This window comes from Budorcas taxicolor, chromosome X (genome assembly GCF_023091745.1).
Source record: "Budorcas taxicolor isolate Tak-1 chromosome X, Takin1.1, whole genome shotgun sequence".
Taxonomy (NCBI): Eukaryota; Metazoa; Chordata; class Mammalia; order Artiodactyla; family Bovidae; genus Budorcas; species Budorcas taxicolor.
The window spans coordinates 122944210-122971268 of record NC_068935.1 but is presented as its reverse complement, the minus strand read 5'-3'; the positions used below and the strand labels follow the sequence as shown (position 1 = coordinate 122971268).

General features: G+C 38.7%; 2 protein-coding genes across 3 annotated transcripts in view; both read left to right on the top strand.

The window, feature by feature from the left end:
- Nucleotides 1–27059, top strand: part of MBTPS2 (membrane bound transcription factor peptidase, site 2) — a 43997-nt gene that overhangs the window by 13016 nt on the left and 3922 nt on the right. For both annotated transcript variants that reach the window (XM_052663018.1, XM_052663019.1), the window contains exons 4-9: nucleotides 2904–3007; nucleotides 4954–5081; nucleotides 13799–13917; nucleotides 14823–15003; nucleotides 23124–23218; nucleotides 23572–23767. In XM_052663018.1, the coding sequence (XP_052518978.1) occupies nucleotides 2904–3007; nucleotides 4954–5081; nucleotides 13799–13917; nucleotides 14823–15003; nucleotides 23124–23218; nucleotides 23572–23767 (823 nt within the window). The remainder of the gene's footprint in view (nucleotides 1–2903; nucleotides 3008–4953; nucleotides 5082–13798; nucleotides 13918–14822; nucleotides 15004–23123; nucleotides 23219–23571; nucleotides 23768–27059) is intronic.
- On the top strand, nucleotides 8756–9922 carry YY2 (YY2 transcription factor). The gene has a single exon (XM_052663020.1). It carries the CDS (start codon nucleotides 8756–8758, stop codon nucleotides 9920–9922), a length of 1167 nt encoding a protein of 388 aa, XP_052518980.1.

The window sequence follows — 27059 nt, the reverse complement described above, 5'->3', positions numbered from 1 at the left end:
TGTAGTTTTGGAGAAGACACTTGAAAGTCACTTGGACAGCAAGGAGATCCAACCAGTCCGTCCTAAAGGAAATCAGTCCTGAATATTAATTGGAAGGACTGATGCTGAAGCTGAAACTCCAGTACTTTGGCCACGTGATGCAAAGAACTGACTCGTGAAAAGACTGATGCTGGGAAAGATTGATGGCGGGAAGAGAAGAGGACAACAGAGGATGAGACGGTTGGATGGCATCACCAACTCAATGGACATGAGTTTGAGTAAGTTCTGTGAGTTGGTGACGAACAGGGAGGCCTGGCGTGCCACAGTCCATGGCCTCGCAAAGAGTCGTTCAAGACTGAGCAATTGAACTGATGTTCTTGAAAAGAGTTGCTTAATAGGATCTGAGTAGAGAGAACTTCAGATAATGAGCATCATAAAAATGTACATATCCTCTGACCATTTATTTCCACCTCTGGAACTCTAGGTTAAGGAAATCATTCCAAATTATAGAAAAAGTAGTATTTATCAAGCTTTTTATCCTAACCTTTATGAAGAATTAGAAACAACCACAATACATAATTGAGGATTGCTTAAATTATGGGATTGTCATTCAGGGTAATTTTATGAGCACATTAAAAATGATGACTATGAAAGCTAGTTTCTTAATTAGAGAAAGAACTCTTAGAATCAATGAATTTAGAAAGCAGTCCAAGCAGCATGGTTTGAATCTCTTCTTCAGTTACTAAAAAAAGGCTTCAAAGTGAAATCCCTTTGTTATACACAAAAAGAAACTGTAATTGAATTAAAATTAAACTGTGAAATTAAAAAAGACCTTGAAAGGAGAAAAATCAAGTTTCTGTTTATAGGAACACAGAATGAGAAAGACATGCATAAAATTAATGGCAAAACCATGACTATAGATATATTTGACTCCATAAAAATTTTTATGTATAAAAAACCAAAAGCAAAATAAAAAGACAAAAAACGTGGGACTACATCTATGGCATGAATCACAGAAAACAGATGATTGATATTTTAAGTGATCTTACAGTCAATAAGAAAACACAGTACTCTAAGGAGAAAAAGAAAATGGACAAGTCAGGAGTAGGCTACTCAAAAAAGATCTCCCAGTGGTCAAAAAGTAGGGGAATGGGTGTTCAACTTAATAAGCATCAAAGAAATAGAAATCAAACGATGGGATGCTTTTTATTCCTCTGAAATTGCAGATTTGAATAAAATGAGTTTGCCCAAGGTTATGGAAGGGTCTGCTTTTGGAGAGCAGTTTGATCTGTGTCAAAATTTTTAAAGTATAATTGTTTTTATTACCTCTCTGTTAGGCATGATGTAAATGGTAGACAAGGATTATCTCTTGCAATCCTCAGAATCACCCTTTTAGGTAAATAACATGGTTATTTCCATATTAATGACGTAGAAATTGAAGTGTTAGAGGAATAATCCAGACTTCAAGGTTCCTTATATAGTATAATGGAGCCAGAACATCAGACACACCTGATGTTGTCCCCAGAGTGTGAACCAACCATGCTTGCCTAACAGTTTATCCCCTAGATATTTATGTATCTAAGACTGAATATGTTTATCACAGTATTTTGTAAGAGCAGAAACCTTTCAAAACAATTGAAATGCCCAACAGTCTACTCCATGAAATACAGTGCAGGTATTAAAAAGCATATTGAACCAGAAAATATTCATGGGAAAATGTTTGTAATACTATTAAGTGAAAGGGGCAGATTTCAAAACCATGTTTATAATAAAAATATAGTTTTTAAAGACGGAGAAGCTCTTTTGCTGACGGAGAAGTCAGCAAAAACAAGACCGGGAACTGACTGTGGCTCAGATCATTTTCTCAGTCAGCACCAAAGAATTGATGCTTTTGAACTGTGGTGTTGGAGATGACTCTTGAGAGTCCCTTGGACAACAAGATCAAACCAGCCCATCCTAAAGGAAATCAGTCCTGAATATTCATTGGAAGGACTGATGCTGAAGCTGAAACTCCAATACTTTGGCCATCTGATGTGAAGAACTGACTCTCCGGAAAAGACCCTGATGCTGGGAAAGATTGAAGGCAGGAGGAGAAGGGGACCACAGAGGATGAGATGGTTGAATGGCGTCACCAACTCAATGGACATGAGTTTGGGTAAACTCTGGGAGTTGGTGATGGACAGGGAAGCCTGGCGTGCTGCAGTCCATGGGGTCGCAAAGACTCAGACACAACTGAGCGACTGAACTGAACTGACTGATGTTCCATATGGCTTTCTTTTTGCATTAAACTTCAATTTTAATATATTTATGTGTCATTTTGATAGTGCTTTTCTCACCAATGTACTAGACAAACTGATGAAATAGAAAAAATGAAGGGTATGGTGCTCCTACACCAATAAGGCACTTTTATTATGCTCCCTTTAATGATCAACTCTCATATAACTTGATAGTAGTAAAATGAAACTGACTGAAGAGGGGGTGGAGACTTCCTGTATCACTCACATAAGTACTTGAAACCTTGCAATAACACTTTGGCGGAAGGACTGGAAATTGTAACAAGAATTCCCACATTGGGCTTCCAGCCCTGAAGGATGAATCAGCTGCTGAATCCTTCACTGTCCTTCTGACTTTCCTGGCACTCTGCCAGGTTCCCTAATTCTTCCCCGTGGTAAAGAGTTTGGGAAGCTAATATTTCAATGTTTTAATCTAGTGTTTCCTATTCACTTTAGATTTATGTGCTTAGTTTAAAAAAAAAAACTGGTGTTTTTATTTTTATTGTGATGGGAATGGAGAAGTGGACAATCAGTGTTTATATTACTTTTAGCTTACAGAACATTGGATTTGGAAGTTTAGATGTTAGTACAGAGTGAACATCCAGGTCTCTTGGTGCCCAAGTGTGTATTTGTCGTTGTTTCTATGAACAGGTTCCTGGCATTAATTTACCCGTCAACCAACTGACCTATTTCTTCGCTGCAGTCCTCATTAGCGGTGTTGTACATGAAATTGGACATGGAATAGCAGCTATTAGGTAATATTTCCCTCTTTCTCTCTATATATATACAGGATGCAAAAAAAAGCATTTCATTTAGAAGGACTTACTAAAATGTGGGACTTCCCAGGTGGTGCTAATGGTAAAGAACCCACCTGCCAGTGCAGGAGAAATGAGAGACACAGGTTTGATCCCTGGGTTGGGAAGATTCTCTGGAGTAGGAAAAGGCAACCCACTCCAGTATTCTTGCCTGGAGAATTCCATGGACAGAGGAGCCTGACATACTACAGTCCATGGGGTCACAAAGAGTCGGGCATGACTGAAGCAACTTATCATGCACACATTACTAAAATCTGCTACATTTGATACTTTTTCTTTCTGTGACTACTGCCCAGTGCATATCCACCATTATTACTTTAAGCTACCTTCTCTTTTGTAGACATTAATATATTGATGAATATGCTTAGTTAATTGTGCACATCTATAATCTGGGTCTTTCTATCCTTTGTCCTTTGCCAGCATGGTTATATCCTCATGGTGCATCACTATTTTCATCCAATCCCGAAACCTAATCTTTATATTCATCATTGGATCAGAATGATAACCACTGCAGTCAAATCCCACCCACCTGCCTTCTTAGTACTTACTTTGGTTCATCATCTGAAATACTTTCCTGCTTCTACTCATGGCCTCTGCTGCCTACAGCAAGAACACTGAAAGCTCTGGGTTTGTTAACAAATATCATAGCCTGTCTAGAAAACCAAGTGGGAAAAGATAAGGGAGGATGAGACCTGGGACTTGCTTCAAGTATCATGCCCTGTTCTTGTCTTGACTCTCCAAGTGTATCATTGTAATTATACCTGAGCATTTTAAAGTCTCCTAAATGTGTGAAATCGTGATAGGGGAGAGAGTGAGTCACAACTCCCCTTTATTCCTGATAATGAACACACATACTGATGGGAATGTGTTTCATCCTTTGGGTGTGTAGACCACATAAAAAGTTTTAAAGGAGAAGATTTAATCATTTCTTATTACTTTCCAGTTGCTTATGAAAAGAGTCTGTTGACTCTCATCTTGACAGAGAGTCTTGACCCTCATCTTGACAGAGCATATACTGTTACACAGGTGTGCCATGTAGTGGTTTAAATGGGCGGCTAGTTTTTTTTTCTTTCACCTTTGCTTCCTCTTCTTTAGCTCTGTAGCTTTTAGGGTTTTACATAGAAAAGCATTGTTATTAACAGTTTAATAATTCATAATGTGTTTGTGAAATAGTATGGGTAATTTTTTATAAAATCCCAGTTGCTGAGGAAAAGTGAATTTCACAGTCATCTTAGATATTTAATGCTAGGTGACAGCACAAAATATTTAGATGATGCTTTTTGTCAGAGTAGCTGTGTGGTCTTATGAGGCTTTTAAATGTAATTCCATTTTTAGAGAATGAGTTGATTAAAAAAACAGTTCTCTTGAGGACAATCTGAGGCATTATGTATTTTAAAATGTACTTAACATTAATTCAGCAAGAATACATTTAGATAAAATGCCATCTTTACAATAGCTAAGACAAATATAAATATTTAAATTATTTATTAATATTTGAATTCTATTTTCTACCATCTCGTTCCCTGAAAATAATTCAGTAAACCATAAAAATGTTTTTTTTTAAGTTTCTCATAGAAATACTATTGCTTTGTATTTGTGACTAATTTTAAGTTATTTGCTCAGCATATTGGTTTCTAAAAATTTTGAAATTATAAGTCTATTTCAGAATGCCCTGTTTAACAAAATATAACTTCACTGATAACTAAATCTGTATGCTATTATAAAACTATGATATATATGTATATCATATATAATTCTTGGTCCAGAGAGACTTGTATTTTAAACAAGAATTTGAATCACATTGGGGCGTTTTATGATTACATGCATTATTAATTTGAAAAATGTGATATTAGTAGTAAATTCCTTTTTCTTATGTGATTTCTTAGGGAACAAGTTCGATTTAATGGCTTTGGGATTTTTCTCTTCATTATTTATCCTGGAGCATTTGTTGATCTGTTCACCACTCATTTGCAACTTATATCACCAGTCCAGCAGCTAAGGATATTTTGTGCAGGTAAAATATTTAAATTTCTTTATATATCTGTGTGTTATTAGTGGTGTTATGGAAAGTACTCACATCACAAATGAAAACATCTCACTTTGTGGTTGATAAACTCAGATTATAAGACTTTGAGTTCGAAGTAGTAGAGCAAAATAATTTACATTCCAGTTTTTTTCCCATTTTTTAACATGAGTTATTTTTAAAAGATTAAAAGTAAAATGAGCAGAGCATACAATGAAAATGTGGCTAAAGCATTGAAGTAGACATGTTCAGTTCAGTTCAGTCACTCAGTCGTGTCCCGACTCTTTGTGACCCCATGAACCACAGCACGCCAGGCCTCCCTGTCCATCACCAACTCCCGGAGTCCACCCAAACCCATGTCCATTGAGTCTGTGATACCATCCAACCATCTCATCCGAAGTAGACATGGGAGGTCACTAAATAATCATAAGCAGTATAATCCATGATGAAAATTTAATCATGCGTCTTACTGAATAAAGTAGCAAATCATCAAAACAAAAATAGAAAAAAGTACCAGGAAAAAACACAAATGTAATAAAGGAGGCTTGTCTCTCAGCAAATGGCAGTTATGTACAAAAAAGTCTTTATCGTTGAAGCTCTGATTACTAAGATAAAAGTCAATAGTAATGTCAAACCCTATACCATGACAGTTTATTTTCAAGTGCCCAGGAAACTAATAAAAATTGGCCAGTTAAATTCCAAATCATAATTGCAGTATTTTTTAAAATGGTAATGAAGTAATGTGTAAAGTTTTGCTAAAATGAAAAGTCACTACCTTAGGCAATTATTATGAAATAAGAAATGAAAGTAAATCAGTTAAGTAGTCAACTAAAGAAATGAGAAAAGAACTATGAAATAGGTAAGAATTGATGTAATTAGTATAGATAGATAGATACAGTTCGTCAATCGTGTCCAACTCTTTGCGACCCCATGGACTGTAGCCTGCCAGGCTCCTCTGTCCGTGGAATTCTCCAGGCAAGAATACTACATCAGTTCAGTTCAGTCGCTCAATTGTGTTCGATTCTTGGTGACCCCGTGGACTGCAGCATGCCAGGCTTTCCTGCCCATCACCAACTCCCAGAGCCTGCTCAAACTCATGTCCATCAAGTCAGTGATGCCATCCAACCATCTCATCCTCTGTCGTCCCCTTCTCCTCCTGCCTTCAGTCTTTCCCAGTATCAGGGTTTTTTCCAATGAGTCAGTTCTTCACATGAGGTAGCCAAAGTATTGGAGTTTCAGCTTCAGCATTAGTCCTTCCAGTGAATATTCATGACTGATTTTCTTTAGGATGAACTGGTTTCATCTCCTTGCAATCCAAGGAGCGAGCGTCTTTTAATTTCATGGCTGCAGTCACCATCTTCAGTGATATTGGAGCCCAGGAAAATAAAGTCTGTCACTGTTTAAATTGTTTCCCCATCTTTTCGCCATGAAGTGATGGGACCAAGGGATTTTCAAGAGCCTTCTCCAACACCACAGTTCAAAAGCATCAATTCTTCGGTGCTCAACTTTATAGTCCAACTCTCACATCCATACATGACTACTGGAAAAACAATAGCTTTGACCAGATGGACCTTTATCTGCTAAGAATACTACAGTGAGTAGCCATTCCCTTCTCCGGGGGATCTTAGCAACCCGGGGATCAAACCCTGGTCTCCTGCATTGCAGGCGGATTCTTTACCATCTGAGCCACTAGGGAAGCCCCATAATCAGTGTGAAAATACACAAAAAGTGTAATAAATTAGAAAAAAAACTTTTAAATTCAAGAGTTCTTGGAAGAACAAAAAAAGATTAAGCAATGGAGAAAACATTTATACAGAATTAGCAGTCAGATTGGGGAATGACAACTGATACAGAGAAATTTTAAACAATTATAAAAGTGTTCTTTGTTCATCTCTGCAAAAAATTTTCACAAACCTGGATAATTATTTTTTAAATAGCCTAAATTAACCCCAGCAGAGATAGAAAAATATATATAAATAGGATGATTCAGTTCAGTTCAGTTCAATTGCTCAGTCGTGTCCGACTCTTTGCGACCCCATGAATCGCAGCACACCAGGCCTCCATGTCCATCACCAACTCCCGGAGTTCACTCAGACTCACGTCCATCGAGTCAGTGATGCCATCCAGCCATCTCATCCTCTGTCGTCCCCTTCTCCTCCTGCCCTCAATCCCTCCCAGCATCAAAGTCTTTTCCAACGAGTCAACTCTTCACATGAGGTGGCCAAAGTACTGGAGTTTCAGCTTTAGCATCATTCCTTCCAAAGAAATCCCAGGGTTGATCTCCTTCAGAATGGGTTGATTGGATCTCCTTGCAGTCCAAGGGACCCTCAAGAGTCTTCTCCAACACCACAGTTCAAAAGCATCGATTCTTTGGCACTCAGCCTTCTTCACCGTCCAACTCTCACATCCATACATGACCACAGGAAAAACCATAGCCTTGACTAGACAGACCTTAGTCGGCAAAGTAATGTCTCTGCTTTTGAATATGCTATCTAGGTTGGTCATAACTTTTCTTCCAAGGAGTAAGTGTCTTTTAATTTCATGGCTGCAATAGGATGATTACCACAGAAGAAATTAAGGAAGTTGAAGAATGGTCCTGAAAGTTCAATATGTAGAATTATTTCAAATCTTGAAGAAAAGATTTTTCTTTTCAATTCCAATTTAGCATAAACTTTCCAGATTACATATAGAAGGAAACCAAGAATTTTTTTAAAGTCGGTGTACTAACACTGCTGTATCCTGTAAATCACACAAAAAAATTCTATAGACAGTTGGTGTATCTAAACAACACAAAGATGGCTTAACATTAGGAAACGTTATATGTGAATGTGGTAAACACTGATTACCCTTAAGGGAAAAATATCACCTCAGCAGATATTGAAATGGGTATTTAATAAAATTCAACATCCATTAATGCTTAAAAAACAAAAATCTTTCGTAAAAGTGGAAATAGTTGGATATTTACTAATGGTATAAAACTTAAAAGCATTTCTATTAAAGCACTGGTCTCTAACCTTTTGGGAACCAGGGACCAGTTTTGTGGAAGACAAAAACCAGGGGTTGAAGGGTGGATATGGTTCAAATGGTAATGCAAGTGATGGACCAGTGCTAGTCTATGGCCCAGCACCTTGTATTAAAGGAAAAGACAGGCATTCCCACTATCACTGATACTGTTAAATGTTCTATAAATGTGGGTCAGTGCAATTAAATTTTAAAAAGCATAAATATTAGAAAAGGATAGGTCTTCTCCTCCCCCCCACCCACCCACGCTATACTCATACAGGTGGTGGGGTAGAAGGGGATAATTCAATGAAAATGAAACAAAAAATTACGCAGAGCCTGGTTGCTATACTGAAAAGAAACACTTGCTTAGCACAGGTACCGGGGCGGGAGAGAGGGCGCATGTGCGAGCGTACAACTGTGGGCACGTACTGGACTGTGGGCACGTACAACCGTGAGGCGCCTCAGCGTAGAAGCGCATGTGCAAGGTGCCGCAAAGCGCATGCGTGCTGCCTACCCAGGAGCACTTGCGCCTCTTCCGTCTCGTGCTCTGCAACCGCGCGCACTTTCTTGCAAAGCACGCGGTTTTCTCCTTTCGGCTTTTTTTTTCCACGGCCTTTTGGTCACCAATCCGCTGATTAGTAGCCTCTGAAGAGCCCTCAGCCATGGACTCCCACGAGTCATTCTACGTCACAGACGACCTGGAGTTGTATCCAGAGATTGTGGGGCTGCAGCAGGTGCAGGTGGCGCCCCTCCCTGAGGAGAGCCTCTACGAGGAGACCCTCTACGAGGAGACCCCGACTGAGGAGAGCGTCTCTGTGGAGACCATGGGGACTGAGGCGATCAACGAATACAATGATGTCGCCAGCAATTGGTTCCACGGTGGCCACCACTATCCACCTCTGATTGCGCTGCAGCCTCTTTTTACAAACAGCCCAGCCCAAGGGGACTGCGACCAAGAAGTCATGGTGCAGACGCAGGAGGAGGTGGTGACCTCCTCCCAAACCGAAAGCCTTCAGGCCGGTGACCAGACTATCATCCCAGGCCTCGACGACAGCTACTTTGAGCAGACCTTGGCTCCTCTGTCAGGCTCCAAGTCTTCCTTAGCCTGCAACCGCACCAGGAAGCCCAGCAGCCACGGCCAGAAACGCAACGGTAAGAAGGGTTACCCGGGCGGTGAGGTGACGGCGGCGGGAAGCAGCTCCGGGGCAGGCCCCAAGAAGTGGGAGCAGAAGCAGGTCCAGATCCAAACCCTAGAGGGTCAGTTTTCTGTCACCATGTGGTCTGCAACCAATAAAAAAGACGCTGAGGCTGGACAGACTGAGAACTCAGTTCCTGATTATTCCGAGTACTTGACGGGTAAGAAACTGCCTCCTGAGGGAATTCCTGGCATTGATCTCTCAGATCCCAAACAACTGGCCGAATTTACTAAAATGAAACCTAAAAAACCCAAAGATGATGTGCCGAGAACAGTAGCTTGCCCTCACACAGGCTGCTTGAAGATGTTCAGGGATAAAGCTGCTTTGAAAAAACATATGCACACCCATGGTCCCAGAGTTCATGTCTGTGCAGAATGTGGCAAAGCTTTTGTTGAGGGCTCAAAATTGAAACGGCATCAACTGGTGCATACCGGAGAGAAGCCGTTTCAGTGCACCTTTGAAGGCTGCGGAAAACGCTTTTCCCTAGATTTCAACCTGCGTACCCACGTGCGAATCCATACCGGAGATAGGCCCTACGTGTGCCCTTTCAGTTGTTGTAATAGAAGGTTTTCGCAGTCAACTAACCTGAAATCTCATATCTTAACACATACTAAGAATAAAAATAACCAGTAAAAAGAAGGGAAGACTCTTCCCAGGCTCAGAAAGCATCTTCCAGTTGTGTAATTGAAAATGCCTCTCTTTCGTATACTGTTTCTAGAAAAGAATTTTGTGACTGACTCCAATATATCTAAGGGTTAAGTTTTGATAGATTTAGTAAAAATAAAAGGTGAAAAAAAAAGAAAAAATAATTCTTCATATAACATTGTTAAGTTTTGTCTTGTTCTGTAGTTTTGTCTTGTTCTGTAATACCATTTGAAAAATAGGATTTTGTAATGCTTGCTTGTGAATCTCACATCAAAAGACTGCTCTTTAAAAAAAAAAGACTGTTCTTTGTCCAACTGTGATAAAAATGGGACTTTTCACACTACTTTAAAAATGAAGTTTTGCCTATTGTTTCAATTTTTGAAGTTCTGTATTTTCTAAATGTTCATGTTTATACTTTTTAAGAATATGTTTAGTACTAAAAGAAGAATATGCTTAGTAGTTCTGTGTATGGTTTTTCTGGAAGTAGATAACTTTGCTTGCAGGTTTTCTTTAAATGAGTGAGCAGTTACATGTATATATAACGTTTTACAGTTTAAAAAAACTTATATAGGTTTTGTTTGCTATCTTAATTTTGGTTGTATTCTTTGACGTTAATGCATGTTACATAACAGTGTTTTAAGTGCATTGAATTAGTAGTTTTGAATATTAGATAAGTTGTAGTAGTCAGTTTAAACCTGTTTTAGTCTTTTTACTCCCCCCGCACCCCAAATACTGCCAGGTGCTGTTGTTTAGTCCTTTCTTTGCCTGTTCAGTTAGGGAGTGGTGCTCAGCTGTGGAATACATTGTGTACGTAATGACTTTTACCATTTGGCATGTAAATCCTTTATAATAGACAAAAAATAAAATACCTGTTCTAAAGAAAAAAAACTTGTCTTTATAAGTATTGTAGCCAGAAAATAGAGAAAATGGGGAGGGTGCTAGTGGCATCTGGTGGATGGGTAGAGGCCAGGGTTGCTGCTAAACATTTTACAATGCACAGGTCAGTCCCCTACAGCAAAGAATAATCTGGCCCCAAATGCCAGTAGTGCCACTGTTGAGAAACCTTGCTCCAGAGAAAGTAAAAACGGTAACAAAATTCATTTGGTGCACTGAAAAGCAAATCATTAATGAACAAGAGGTTGTTTAAATAAAGGAAATAAAGGTACCCACATTGCAACTTAAGCAATCATTGGCAAATGTGAAATCTATCAGGGTGGTCTGGTACCAGCTGCATCCTTGATAAGAGATAGGAGGCTCCCCAGAGGGTCAACGAATCAGTGTGTCTATGTGCCCCTCTGAGTGTTGCTTGGATGAGACGAGCCAGGTTTGTACGGTGGGGTCATCCTGGTAAAGAAGAGATAGGGTATAACATTTAGGCAGTTCTGTTGGACTGTACCATCGTGAGTAGTTGAGGAGAAAGCTGAATATAGCACATGGGAGTGGTGGCAAATCTAACCAGTGGGGATGGATTTTGTAAAATTGTGAGACTAGCAACAGGGTGTGGAGTGGTGGGAGGGGTGGAATAGCTGTACTCCTAGATTAGGTTCACTAGAGTAAATTCCAGTGGGTCAAAAAATCAGAGGGGATGTTTTTTTTTTTTTTTGGTCTTAATTTTGTTTTTTAACCTCCAATTAAAATAAATAAATTTATATTTTTTAAAAAAAAGGAGCCTGAAAAAAGATCTATGAAAGCAATACAAGAGAACACAGATCTTCTATAATCTTGAACTGGGAAAAACTTAATACAAAGGAGCCATTTGACCACACCAAAATTTAAAATATATGCATAGGCAAAACTATAAACCTAGCCAAACAAACTGGAGGAAATTATCCAAATACCTCATATAGAAGACCAAATTCCTCAATGTATGTATTACAAATAATAATAACATAAATAATAAAACAATATAATAATAACATAAAAACAAATAAAAACATTTTTTAATTCAAAAAATGCAAACTGACAATGAATAAAAGTAAGTAGTTCTCAAAAAGCAATATAACCATTTAATAACCATGAAAAACGTACAAACTCATTCATATTTAAAGAAATAAAAATGAAGACAAAGATTTTACTTTTCACCTGGCAGATGACAGTCTAAAATGATGATAGTGTTGTTTAGAGTTGTTTAGAGGGTGGGGAAACATGACAATTATAAGAATATAATGCAGACTTGGAGGTTCACTTTAATGCATATATTTTTGACCCAACAATTCCATTTTTGTGTAATTGTCCATACCTTCAGAGATGTGATCTTAATCAGACACATAACATCATAAGCAAAGTTGTTGCAACGCTGTATGAAAAAGTTAAGACAGCCTAAGTGATCATTAGTAGGGAACCTTATTAATAAGTCAGTATGTTTTTTAAAAAATAGGTTACTCTGTAGTAGATATAAGGAATAAGTTAGATATGAATGTGCAGATAAGGGAAAAGTCAAAAGTATATAAATGAAAAAGCAAAACACAATTTCAGATAAATAGCTGGATACCGTTGGTGTTTTTAAAAGATCTCTCTGTGTATAAAACAGAAAGGATTGTTTACCCAATTATGTCTTGGGCTAGAGGAACATCTTGCAGTGTTGTGGTACATGAAACATATTAGCTAGAAATCTGGCTGCTGTAATACCTAAAAATAACAGTGACTTAAACACTCATAAAACATTAGAAATGTAAGTAGTTCAATGCTGATAATGGTAATTCTATGATCTGGAGGACTGAAGCGCTTTCTGTCTTAGCTTTACGATTTCCAGCGTGCAGCTTCTATGTCGTAGACTCAAGTTTAGCTCCATTATAGCTACATTCCAGCCAGTAAGACAGTCCCCTTCACCTCTGCTCGCATCCTTTTGCTGAAGTACAGTCATATGGCCATAGTCCCCTTAGATCTGGGCGATGTCTTTAAGTTACATTTCTGTCATTACAGGACACTGGTGCTGTCAGCCTCCTAGGATGTTTGGAATGTGTGGGGTGGGGGACATTGGTTGGTTGTCTCGGTGACATATATATGATATATATCCTGTCTTGTAAGCGGCAAGACCTGCACACCTGAGAATCACACTGCCCAGAGAGCTGGTATTTCCTTCACCTTCCCCATAAGAAAAACTGTACTAGAGAGCAAGGATTGGTATGGCAGGGGCTGTTACCTGGTGGTGTGCTACTGAATTTTTAGCATATAGCCCTGGAGGAAAGGGCAGAGAGCTCTGATAAACCAGCATTTGCTCCTGTCTGTGGTATAAGTCCTCCCACCATGGCCAATTTGAAGGCACCAACTGGTGCCTCCTGGTGGAGGAATTGGTTAAAGAGGCCCAGTCAGCTGTGGCAAGCTGGTAGGAGCAGGTTCCAGCGCAACATTCAGTTCATCTGTCTCTATAGAGATGGTGCAGATAGTTTATAGTCTTGATGTAAGATACATACCCCAGTTCAGCAAGAATGTTTTTTACTGCATCATAACTTTTATTTGATAGCTCTGAAATTCCTTTCAAAGATCACAAGTATGTTTAAATGAATACATAACATTTTCTGAAAAAAAGCTATGGTAAGTAAAAGATACTCTATTCACTATATACACATACACACCCCTTCACATATATAATAAATGTATATATATTGAGAGAGAATGGAGACTCTAACAGGGTTAAATCATTAGCCTGTGGTCTTCCTAGTGTTGTAGTAACAGTCATTTTAAATTTCAATATTTGAAATGAAAGAAGCTTATAACTGAACATGTCTTCTGTACTAATAAATTGATCTATCTGCCTCACAGCTTCTTTTGGTGACTTTCCTAATATATCAGAATGCCGAGGTGTAATGAAATACAACTACCCTGCCCCTGGTTGAACTTATTCTTTTTGTTCCCTCTTTTCAGGTATCTGGCATAATTTCATCCTTGCACTCCTGGGTATTTTAGCTCTTATTCTCCTTCCTGTAATTCTCTTGCCGTTTTACTACACTGGAGTTGGGGTGCTTATCACTGAAGTTGCTGAGGTAAATGATAAGATTGTCTAGGGTATACCACCAGATTTTGTGAAGTAACACTTAGCATTTTATGTCAGGAACTTTTATTCAGATTCCTCTCGTGTACAGAATGTTCAGTTTTTCCTAAAGAAATTACAGTAATCCTTTCAAATGGAAGAAATAGTTTTGTGAAACACACTGGCTCTTTTAAAATACTGAAAATTGTTTCTGTTCTGAGTTACAAGAATGATATCAAGATTTTCTACCTGTAATTTGTTGATAAAATGCATCATTTACCTTTACTGTTTGTTTCATAATTGTGCTTTTGAGTCAAATGTCTTTATTCCTAAGAAGTAAGAAAGATGAAACCTAAGCTAGACAGCCAGAACATTTCATGGGAGTTTTAAGTTATTAATGTCTTCAACTCTGTCTTTCACTCCCTTAGACTACTATGATGGTATCAAGTCGTCTCTTCGCACTTTGGGAAGAGAAAAATTACCTTTGTGAACAACTGACTCACATACTGATGTGCTGACAGTATTGTCTGCATATTTGGGACTGTGTTTAGATAAGGTCTTGTCTTATCATTTTCTCCCTTGGTGATATAGGAAAATGAAGGCATTCTGGCAACCACTTTCACAAAAAATTTTAATTAGCAGCTTGGGGAAAACTGTCATTTTAATCTTAACTGTTGGTGAGTGAGGTTTGTTTGTTTTTTCAGTTGCAAAAAATTCAAAGTCTTAGTGAAGTATGAAAAGTATAATTGTTGGGTTTTATTTTGTTATTTTTCTAGGACTATACATCATGGATTCAAAGCTGGATGATTTTTGCATTATTCAAAACTTTCTACTTAATTCAGTGTCTTTATTATTTGCTCAGATTAATCATAGCTTGTCTTCACACATTTTCTGATTTGGTTCTGCCCTCTTACCAAGGACTCACCTGCAATTGGACCCAGAGGCCTTTTTGTGGGAGACCTTGTCACCCATCTACAGGATTGTCCTGTTACCAATGTACAAGACTGGAATGAATGTCTGGAAACCATCACCTATGAGCCCCAAATTGGTTACTGTATAAGTGCATCAACTTTGCAGCAGTTAAGCTTCCCAGTTAGAGGTATGTATATTTTCTTAGCATGATATAATTTAGGACTGCAAGCAGCAGTCCTTGCCATTCGTTAATTCTTAGATTATGTGTATAGATTTATTTTGTTCTAACTTCCTTAAAACAAATCAATTAAGTAATAATAGGCCTAAACGAGTAAACATCCTTCTTGGTAAGTTAGATAATAATATGTATGTTTTGTCTATTATATTTTGTTGTTGAACTTCTAATAAATTTCATCTTTGATTTTCAGAACTCTAGAATCTAATTCAGCATTTAGATAACACTTGTGTTTAGTCAGCATTCAAGCTCAAACATAACCAATTAACTAAATTCCAGTGATTAAATACCCTTGTGCTATGTGGATGGTGGCATGTCCAAAGCTATTTGGGATAGGATTTTTTTGTGTGGCAAGTGTCCAGAGAAAATCATCTTGATGTCCAGAAATACTTCCTGAAGTCAGATCTGTTGTTCTGTCTTGGAGGCAGCAGAGTGAAGCAAGTTTACCTTCAGAAGCTGCCAAATGTATTTTCAGCTCTTCCATCTCTGGAAAATCAGTCTCCCAACTCTTATACAAAACCCTGGGGGTCCAAATTATTGAAAGTGTTGGAAAGTGCTAATTATACTCACATTTTTAAATCAAGAAATTCCTGAGTACTTTTATACATCTACTGGGGTTAAGAAATATGATTAATAATTAAAAATAATTTTATTAAAGTACCGTGTGTAAAGTGACAAAGTAGTAAGAACTGGTTTAAATTTTTTTTCATATGTAATCTTCCATGTATAACCTATTATTTAAGATTAATTTTTATTTGTTTGGCACAGTGGGTCTTAGTTGTGGCACACAATATCTTTATTTGCTGCATGCAAACTCAGTTGGAGCATGTGGGATCTAGTTTCCCCACCAGAGATTGAACTCAGGACCCCTTCTTTGGGAGCTTGGGGTCTTAGCCACTGAAACACCAAGGAAGTCCCTCTAACTCATTTTTAAGAGCTCTTTTTATTGCAAAAACTTTTCACACATAAATAATTGTCAAGAAAGTAGTATAGGGAATTCCCTGGAGGTCCAGTGGTTAGGACTCTATGCTTTCACTGCCGAGGATGTGGGTTCAACCCCTGTTGGGGAAACTAAGATCCTGCATGTCATGCCTTGTGGCCAAAAAGAAAGAGGCAGAGTAATATAAATGAAACTTCATACATCCTTCTCCCAGCTTCAGCAATTATCAACACTTTGCCAACTTTTTCATCCAGCCTGTCCACCTTTAAAGGAAATATTTGAAAGCACATTCCAGGTATCCTGTGATTTCACTCATAAACCTCAGCATATCTTTAATAGGTGATGACCTTTTAGACATGACCACATTACTATTATCACACCTAACAAAATTAACAATAATTCCTAATATCTAATTGGTATTCACTCGTCCCTGGTTTTTTTTTTTTTCTTTTTTACAGTTGGTTTCAGTTGGATGGTATGTCTTTTAACAATTCCCTCTGACACTGTTTTAAAAAAATCATTTGTTAAAGAAACTGAGTCATTTGTTTTGTCAAATTTATCATTAACATGTTCAAGTATACCCCACATTTCCTATAGGTGGTAGTTAGGTCTAGAGACTTGATTAGATTCAGCATCCACTTTTGACAAGGGCAAAAATACCTAGGTAGCACTCAGTACTTCAAATTGCATCTCATGCTTTTCCATGTATTGCATCTTTTCAAATAGGTATATAATCCACAGTATCTTCTTCTGTAAGAGAAGAATCCTTTATTTCATACTTAAGTCCTTTATCGTTTTCCTCAAGTTTGTCTAAATTTGGTATAACTAGTATTGAATTACCAAAGCCAAAATGACATTGTTATCAAATAAAATTTCTCTCCAATAAAATCATTTTATTTAGGATATCTATGTTTCAATGTTTATAGTTAGTCTTTTCCTGGCAAACAGAATGGAAGTGAAATTTTTCTTGAAATACTCCAGAATTCTTTCCTTATTAACTTTTTGAGTATTTCACTATTATGGATCCTATGCTACATTTTGGAGGTATTTACTTAAAAACCCAAAGCAGATTTACCGCACTCCCACACTAATAAAAAAAAAAATCAACCCCCAAATAATAGTTCTTCAGTATATATTTCATCTCCTTAGAAGTGACTGCATTAGGATACTTGTTGATTTTATATTGTGACTGTATCTGATAAACCTGTACCTTCATTTAATCATTTTTTAATGGAGTGCCTATACTTAGCCAGATTGCAGAAATCTTAATGACTGTAAATATAACTTAAAATAATATACTAGATTAATTTAAATGACAGGCTTGGACATTTAAGAAAGCTACGGATTGATATTGTTTTACATGTATCTAGGTACATTTGTTTGGAGAAGGCAATGGCACCCCACTCCAGTACTCTTGCCTGGAAAATCCCATGGACAGAGGAGCCTGGTAGGCTGCAGTCCATGGGGTCCGCAAAGAGTCAGACACGACTGAGCAACTTCACTTTCACTTTTCACTTTCATGCATTGGGGAAGGAAATGGCAACCCACTCCAGTGTTCTTGCTTGGAGAATCCCAGGGACGGCGGAGCCTGGTGGGCTTTTGTCTATGGGGTCGCACAGAGTCGGACACGACTGAAGTGACTTAGCAGCAGCAGCAGCAGGTACATCTGTTACCGTACATTATAATTGAGAGCATAAATATAGCCAAATATGGTAATATAAGGTAACCTATAATCCAAAAATAATTGATACTCAATTTAGAATAAAATTAGGTATGCACAATTAAAATTTTAAGAATTTATACCACTTCAAAACAGTAAAGCCACTTTGAAAAGATCTGACCCTGAAAGTGCCGATAAGCTGTCCCAGCAGTCATTTCTGGCCTTATTTCATACCCTGACTTTCCTAGGTGTATTACTAGATTTGTAAAGCTATTCCCTAAGATATTAAGCATACTAGATGTTCTCCTTTAAATGTTAACAGGTGGATTTCTGGCAAATTTTTTAAAATGTGGTAAATCTACATGAAATGACCATTCATTTTATGAAATTGTTGGGACCTTCTGTTTTTCTTCTGTCGATCCTTTCCTTTTTTAAACATTAACCTGCTAACCTAGGAGTGGCATCAACAGAGCCAAGGCTGGGTTTATTCTATGTCTGCCCTTAGTGCATGGAGTAAGCCTAATGAGCTTGTCCCACACTCCTTGGAGATTGAATGGTCTTTCCAGGAAGCCCAGAAAGGATGCTGGGTGAGGGCTTGGAGACCTTTGTACCTAGAATAGATCTCTCCTTTCATTCTGAGTCAGAACAGAACAAACTTTTCCCCTGTTCATATTCAAACCTGCCATTAGTTCCATTTGAACGGAACTAAAAGTTACAGACAAGAACTAGTTTGGTTCTTTTAGGGGGACATATTTTTGGCCTCACTGCATGGCCTGTTAGTTCCACAAGCAGGACTCATATCTGCACCGTCTGCAGTAGAAGCACAGAGTCTTAACCACTGGACCACCAGGGAAGTCCCTTTGGACTATTTTCTAATAAGTAGCTTGCATTCTCTTTCTTTAGTTTGAGGGGACACTTCATATATGCCTAAAGCTAAGTTCCTTTTTTCTTTTTTGTAAGTGTTGTCTTGAGTATTTGAGCTGCATTTTTAAAAAGTGTGAGATTGAATACTAAAGGCAACTACTACCTAAAATTAATCTGTGAGCCCAGACTCCTGCAGCCTCTTTGAATAAAGTATATTCCTGTTCAGAGGAGGTGAGGGCATATACGTATAACTGCCTGGCAAAGGGAGTGTTGTCCTGTATTATGCATCTTTAACTGAAGTGAGAAAAGACCATTCCTGACCTGGTTTAAGATAATGTAAGGAAAACTCTGGAAATCTTTTCCATACAGTTTGAGTACCCAGATTGTTTTTATGCCCAAATCTCTCATGTTCAGAGAAAAAGTGTATGTTCTCCCATTGTGAGTATCAAGGTAGGGTCAAGGTTTCTTTGCTCTTATCCATTGAAAAGAGAGTGTGTGTGTGTGTTTATAATTTTTTAAACTGTTTTTTACTAGGTGGTGCTGGTATAAATTCTATAAAACCAAGAATAAATAGGTTTGCCTGCCTATATTGGAACTCTAGTTACAGTTAAAAATTTATTAAACTAGGGTAAGAAAATTGTTCAGTTCATTTTAGTGATATAGAAGGTAGTGAAGACTGAACTATAGACTGGAAAAGTTTCTTCCTTCCAACCTTATTCTAAAATAACCTCTGGTTTAGACCGTCCTGTGAAGACTAGACTATATCTACAAGTATCTTAGGGTACATTCAAAATATGTAGGTTCTCCCTGTAGTGGAATTGTGAAATTAATCTGGTCTTAATTTTCCTAGTTGTTTCCCCATCTGGGAAGATTTAAGGGACAATTCTAATCTCCTAGAGTTAAATCGAAGCCAAGAAAGCTTCTGGGACTTCCCATTGCATTCTCTCTTTTTTTTGGCTGTACAGCTTATGGAATCTTAGTTCCCCAGTCAGGGATCAAACCTGAGCCACCCGCAACGGAAGCACGGAATCTTAACCACTGGACCACCAAGGAAGTCCCCCCACTGCAGTCTTGACTATGCCTTACAATGTAGAATTGAATCAGGCTCTCGTGTTGATGCATGTGTGCATGCTCAGTGGTGTCTGACTCTTTGCAACCCCATGGAGTATAACCTGCCAGGCTCTTCTGTCCATGGGAGTTCCCAGACAGGAATACTGGAGTGGGTTGCCATTTCCTTCTCCAGGGGATCTTCCCAACCCAGGGATCGTACCCATGTCTCCTGCTTAGCAAGCAGGTTTTTTACCACTAAGCCACCTGGGAGGCCCCTCATGTTGAAAGCAGTATAGTAATGTGAAAATTACCTTTGGCGTCCCTGTTGTATAGGTTAAGAATTGAAAAAAAAAAAAAAAAAAAAAGAATTGAGTCACAGAAATTAAGTGACTTGTCCTTTAATGTGACCCAGTAGAAAAGATTGTAAAATAAAAAATATTTTTAAACATATATATTTTTTAAATTGATAAACAGAAATGTCACAGTTTACTTCTCACATGATAACAAAATATTAAACTCTTTAAATGGAAAATTCCATATTTCAGGAGGTACTTCATCTTGTCAGGGCAGCCACAGCCATTGATTTGTGTTTTGATTGGATTAATCACCATAAGAAGAAGCCATAACCCAGAGGTCACATATTAGTGATACGGTAGAGGCCAAATCCAGCCTTGGCACATGTGTGTGATTTGACTTGCCTGGCAGTCCAGTGGTTAAGACTCCACACTACCACTGCAGGGGGCGTGGGTTCAATCCCTGGTCAGGGAACTAAGATCTCACATGCCTTGAAGCCCAGCCAAAAAAAGAAAAAGTTTCTCATGAGAGTCCAGACTTTGTATTTATCTTGAAATAAAATGGATCATCTCTTGACCCTCAGTCCCAAGTCAAGTGGCCTGGCTGCTTACGCTACTTAGAATAGGATATGTATTCTCTAATTTATCACAGTCCCCACCATTTCCAATTTCCAGTTTTTCCAATTTCAAATTTTTTCCACATACTATCCACTTTAAGCTTTTTATTAGACATGCCATATCAACAGTGATATTAAATTATTGACTTTCAATTCTCTGTTGCTGACACTCCTCCATGAAAAGCTAAGTATCAAGCATCAGAGGTAAATTTTTAAAAATCATTACTGATATAAAGGCAAGTAGCATAGAACATCATCTATGTATTCAGTGCATATTGAGCTATCCACCTTACATAAAATACTGAGAAACCTTTCCTTCATAGACCTTACAGTCTAATCGAAGAAATAGACCATGTCCACATTACAGTACAAAGTTAAATATAAGGAATGATGAGAGATATGGGGAGTTGTGAGAGTTGATGGCAGTTGGTCTTGACTGAAAAGATGAGGACATGTTTCATAACAGCAACTCTTAAGCTGGTCCTCAACAGTGAGTTTAATTTCAAGAGACTGTTATAAATGAATCTTGGCACCACAGATCAGGGAACTGCTAATGATTTGGTTCAGCAAGAGAAGAGTATGAAATAAGGTAATTAAAAAAAAAAAGTAGAAATCTTTGTTTTAGGCTATGAAGGGCTTTATTTGAAAGCAATGCAGGGTCTTTGAAAATTTAAATTATTAAATAAAAGAGCTACATTCTCAGAGTTTTACATTGGAAGGTTAATCTGAAGCATTCAGTATCTAGGACAAGTTTATAAATCAGGTAGGTGGCAAAATAGATGCATTAAAATTCTCTTCAAATGGGTCAAGTGAGAAAGAATTGAAGTCTACCCTTTAGTGGGAATAGATAAAGAGAAGAATAATGAGGTAAATATTGGTGTGACTTGGCAACTGATTAGAGAGTATACTGAGGACTTTTGCCTGGATTGATTTCTTTTTTTAATTCTAAACACCTTTTTACCTTAGAGTTTACCATTAGGGCTGATGAGTGATTATAGGCACGAGTTTGTGCCATTAGATGCTCATAGTTTGGTTTCATATTTTAAATATTACTCATCACCCAGAATTTAAATACCCATTCAGTTATGGTAAGAAAACAAAGCAAAACCACCCGCACAGCCAGCCATTGCAGAGGAGAAATTGGTGCATCTGTTAGTTTACTTCACCTGTGTTTTGCTCTTCATGTCGGCAGCAATTTGTGTTTAAGGAGATCCAATCTAATCAAATAATCTAGAAAAGAAAGATTTAAAAACAAAAAATCTTTGCCTGAAATAAAAAACCTTATAAAGTCAGATTGCATATCAACAACCATTTTCATGCTGCTGCTGCTGCTAAGTCGCTTCAGTCATGTCCAACTCTGTGCGACCCCAGAGATGGCAGCCCACCAGTCTTCTCTGTCCATGAGATTCTCCAGGCAAGAACACTGGAGTGGGTTGCCATTTCCTTCTCCAATGAATGAAAGTGAAGAGTGAAAGTGAAGTCGCTCAGTCTTGTCTGACTCCTAGCGACCCCATGGCCTGCAGCCTACCAGGCTCCTCCATCCATGGGACTTGCCAGCAAGATTACTGGAGTAGGTTGCCATTGCCTTCTCCGACATTTTCATGCTAGGACTCCTAAAGACACTCTTGTTAATAGGAAAGCTTTTTGTAGTATTGGAAATCAGGTTTTTTGTGACCCCATGGACTGTAGGCCACCAGGCTTCTCTGTCCATGAGGCTTCTCTGTCCATGAGATTCTCCAGGCAAAAATACTGAAGTGGGTTGCCATTTTCTTCTCCAGGGGATCATCCCCACCCAGGAATCGAACCCACATCTCCTGCATTGCAGGCAAATTCTTTACCACTGAGCCACCTGGGGAGCCTTTAATTGGTCCTTGCCACACATCAGTTTTGCTCTACAAGTTTGATGTGCTGAATGCAGGAAACCTTCCAAAATAAATGGATAGGAAAAAAATTCTGTCCCAGCTGTATGAGTGATTTAACTTCCTTATTCTCCCCTAGATACAGTGAAGCAGTCTACCAAAGAACTTGAAAAAATAAATGACTAATGGGAATAGTTGCCCTTTTTCCATTGCCTTCCATGAATAACTGGGTTACTAGTATGCAAGCAAATATGTGCACATCTGTGTGGTCAAATTGGACTGCCCCAGTTCTGTGGGGAAAACCTGGAGGTGGAATAGATATTTGATATGATAGAGATGTCCTTCAGGATGAGAGTCTCTTAGGCATCCTCTTGCTCACTCTGCTAACACCACAGTGCAGGAGTTCTATAGTGATACTGGATCAACAGCATTAGGTCATCTAAAAGTAGCTCATTAAGTATTTGTGCTTGACCAGCTGGAGTTACTGCAAAACCTACTGAGACTCTGGCACTCCAGCTTTCTGAGTGGGTAAGTTTATGTGAAGACAACTAAGCTGTGGTCATTGCTGCTTCTTGATTCAACTTGGATGTATCTCTTTTTGTAATGTAAAATCAAACTCTGCAGCAAGTAGCCAGCAATCTGAACTGTCAGTTATACAGTTGTTTCTGAGTTCATATGCATTTTACTTAATTCTTTTTATCTTGGAAGCAAAATTCTTATTACAAATGTACTTCTGTGCATTGTGTACTTCTTTTAATAACAGATTTTAATAAACCATTTCTCTTTAAGCGTACAAACGGCTAGACGGTTCGACTGAATGCTGTAACAATCACAGCCTTACAGATGTTTGCTTTTCCTATAGAAATAATTTTAATAAGCGTTTGGTAAGTTGTCTTTGAAACAGTCTTGATTGCCTGATATAATTATATAATCATGTAGAACTGAAATGGAATCCTTGAAAACATTGCCCTTTTGGTTTACACCATTTTATTAAGATCTCTACATTTCACATGTCATATTTCATCTGAGAATCTTTAAAACGTTTATAATAATAATATCTTATTTGGCCAGAGTAGAATAATCTAATTTATAGTAGATATATATGGATGGTATTTCCTTTATTGAACTTCATTCCTAATATGTTTGGTGACATAAAAGATACTGAAAGAATTTAACTTGGTGTTTTGCTTGTTAATGAATCATTTTTAGTATTGACCAATTGATGTTCTGTCCCTAGCATACATGTCTACCTGCCCGGAAAGCAGTTGAAGCCACCCAAGTCTGTAGAACCAATAAAGACTGTAAGAAAAGCTCAAGTTCAAGTTTCTGTATAATACCTTCTTTGGAAACTCATACACGCTTAATAAAAGTGAAACACCCACCTCAAATTGATATGTTATATGTAGGACATCCGCTGCACCTTCACTACACAGGTGGGTTTTATTGTGGTAGACCCTCAGAATATTGCTGTGATGGCCTATATTTTTACTGGTAGAGACTCAGTACACACCTTGCATTAATTTCATTTGTTTGATCACTTTTTAAAATCTTGTTAACTTGTTCTTAAGCATTAAATGAAATTTAAGCAGTAGGAAAATAATCTGAATTTATAAAGCAAGATGGAGCTGAACCCCATGTCTACTTATGGAGAAAGATATATTTTCTCTTCACTACCATTTATGTCCAAGTTACATAGATGACCTCTCAGATAATCTCTGAGTGTTTATTAAATTTCTCCAAGCTCCCAAATCAGTAGCAAGAGTAGCATATGCCAGAGAATGCCAGTAATCATAGTGATAATGATGATAAAGTAATTTGTGAATAACACATGAATTTTATATGAATATAATTTCAGAATCAGACCAGCGTAAATGCTTTAACAGTGGCAACATGATTGGATTAAACATATAGCTTGTCCATATGGCTCAAGATCATACAGAAGAACTATGCAAAAAAGATCCTAATGACCCAGATAACCACGATGCTGTGATCACTCATCTAGAGCCAGACATCCTGGAGTGCAAAGTCAAGTGGTGGTGATGGAATTCCAGCTGAGCTATTTCAAATCCTAAAAGATGATGCTGTGAAAGTGCTGCACTCAATGCACCAGCAAGTTTGGAAAACTCAGCAGTGGCCAGAGGACTGGAAGAGGTCAGTTTTCATTCCAGTCCCAAAGAAAGGTAATGCCAAAGGATGTTCAAACTACTGCACATTTGCACTCATCTCACACGCTAGCAAAGTAATGCTCAAAATTCTCCAAGCCAGGCTTCAACAGTACATGAACCAAGAACTTCCAGATGTTCAAGCTGGATTTAGAAAAGGCAGAGGAACCAGAGATCAAATTGCCAAAATCTGCTGGATAATAGAAAAAGCAAGAGAGTTCCAGAAAAACATCTGCTTCATTGACTACGCCAAAGCCTTTGACTGTGTGGATCACAACAAACTGTGGAAAATTCTTCAAGAGATAGTAATACCAGACCACCTTACCTGCCTCCTGAGAAACGTGTATGCAGATCAAGAAGCAACAGGTAGAACCGGGCATGGAAAAATGGATTGGTTCCAACTTGGGAAAGGAGTATGTCAAGGCTGTATATTGTCATCCTGCTTGTTTAACTTTTATGCAGAGTACATCATGTAAAATGCTGGGCTGGATGAAGCACAAGCTGGAATCAGGATTGCAGGGAGAAATATCAACAACCTCAGATATGCAAATGATACCACCCTTAGGGCAGAAAGGGAAGAGGAACTGAAGAGCCTCTTGATGAGAGTGAATGAGGAGAGTGAAATAGCTGGCTTAAAATGCAACATTCCAAAAATGAAGATCATGGCATCCGGTCCCATCACTTCATGGCAAATAGATGGGGAAACAATGGAAGCAGTGACAGACTTTATTTTGGGGGGCTCCAAAATCACTGCAGATAGTGACTACAGCCATGAAATTAAAAGACGCTTGCTCCTTGGAAGAAAAGCTATGACAAGCCTAGAGAGCATAGCAGAGACAACACTTTGCCAACAAAGATCCGTATAGTCAAGGCTGTAGTTTTTCCAGTAGTCATGAATGCATGTGAGAGTTGGACCATAAAGAAAGCTGAACACCAAAGAATTGATGCTTTTGAACAGTGGTGTTGGAGAAGACTCGAGTCCCTTGGAGTGCAAGCATGGAATACCAGTTGAGCTATTTCAAATCCTGAAAGATGACACTGTGAAAGTGCTGCATTCAATATGCCAGCAAATTTGGAAAACTCAGCAGTGGCCACAAGACTAGAAAAGGTCAGTTTTCATTCCAATCCCAAAGAAAGGCAATGCCAAAGAATGCTCAAACTACCGCACAGTTGCACTCATCTCACACACTAGATGGTGATTGTAGCCATGAAATTAAAAGACGCTTACTCCTTGGAAGAAAAGTTATGACCAACCTAGATAGCATATTAAGAAGCAGAGAGATTACTTTGCCAACAAAGGTCCATCTAGTCAAGGCTATGGTTTTTCCAGTGGTCGTGTATGGATGTGAGTTGGACTGTGAAGAATGCTGAGCACCGAAGAATTGAAGCTTTGAAACTGTGGTGTTGGAGAAGACTCTTGAGAGTCCCTTGGACTGCAAGGAGGTCCAACCAGTCCATTCTAAAGGAGATCAGTCCTGGGTGTTCATTGGAAGGACTGATGCTAAAGCTGAAACTCCAATACTTTGGCCACCTCATGCAAAGAGTTGACTCATTGGAAAAGACCCTGATGCTGGGAGGGATTGGGTGCAGGAGGAGAAGGGGAAAACAGAGGATGAGATGGTTAGATGGCATCACCAACTCGATGGACATGTGTTTAAGTGAACTCCGGGAGTTGGTGATGGACAGGGAGGCCTGGCGCCTGCGATTCATGGGGTCGCAAAGAGTCGGACACGACTGAGCAACTGAACTGAACTCCTTGGATGGAAAGTTATGACCAACCTAGACAGCATATTGAAAAGCAGAGACATTACTTTGCCAACAAAGGTCCGTCTACTCAAGGCTATGGTTTTTCCACTGGTCATGTATGAATGTGAGAGTTGGACTGTGAAGAAAGCTGAGCACCGTAGAATTGATGCTTTTGAACTGTGGTGTTGGAGAAGACTCTTGAGAGTCCCTTGGACTGCAAGGAGATCCAACCAGTCCATCTTAAAGAGATCAGTCCTGGGTGTTCATTGGAAGGACTGATGGTGAAGCTGAAACTCCAATACTTTGACCACCTGATGCAAAGAGCTGACTCATTTGAAAAGACCCTGATGCTGGGAAAGATTGAGGGCAGGAGGAGAAGGGGACAACAGAGGATGAGATGGTTAGATGGCGTCACCGACTCAATGGACATTGGTTTGGGTGGACTCCGGGAGTTGGTGATGGACAGGGAGGCCTGGCATGCTGTGGTTCATGGGGTCGCAAAGAATCAGACACATCTGAGCGACTGATCTGAACTAACTGAACTGGACTGTGAGGAGATCCAACCAGTCCATCCTAAGGGAAATCAGTCCAGAATATTCATTTGATGGGCTGATGCTGATGCTAAAGCTCTAATACTATGGCCATCTGATGCAACGAACTGACTCATTTGAAAAGACCCTGATGCTGGGAAGGATTGAAGGCAGGAGGAGAAGGGGATGACAGAGGATGAGATGGTTGGATGGCATCACTGACTTGATGGACATATGAGTTTGAGCAAGCTCCAAGAGTTGGTGATGGACAGGGAAGCCTGGCGTGC

What these genes read in the sequence shown, in the direction of transcription:
- YY2 (XM_052663020.1), top strand. Translation starts at nt 8,756, where the DNA reads ATGGACTCCCACGAGTCATTCTACGTCACAGACGACCTGGAGTTGTAT.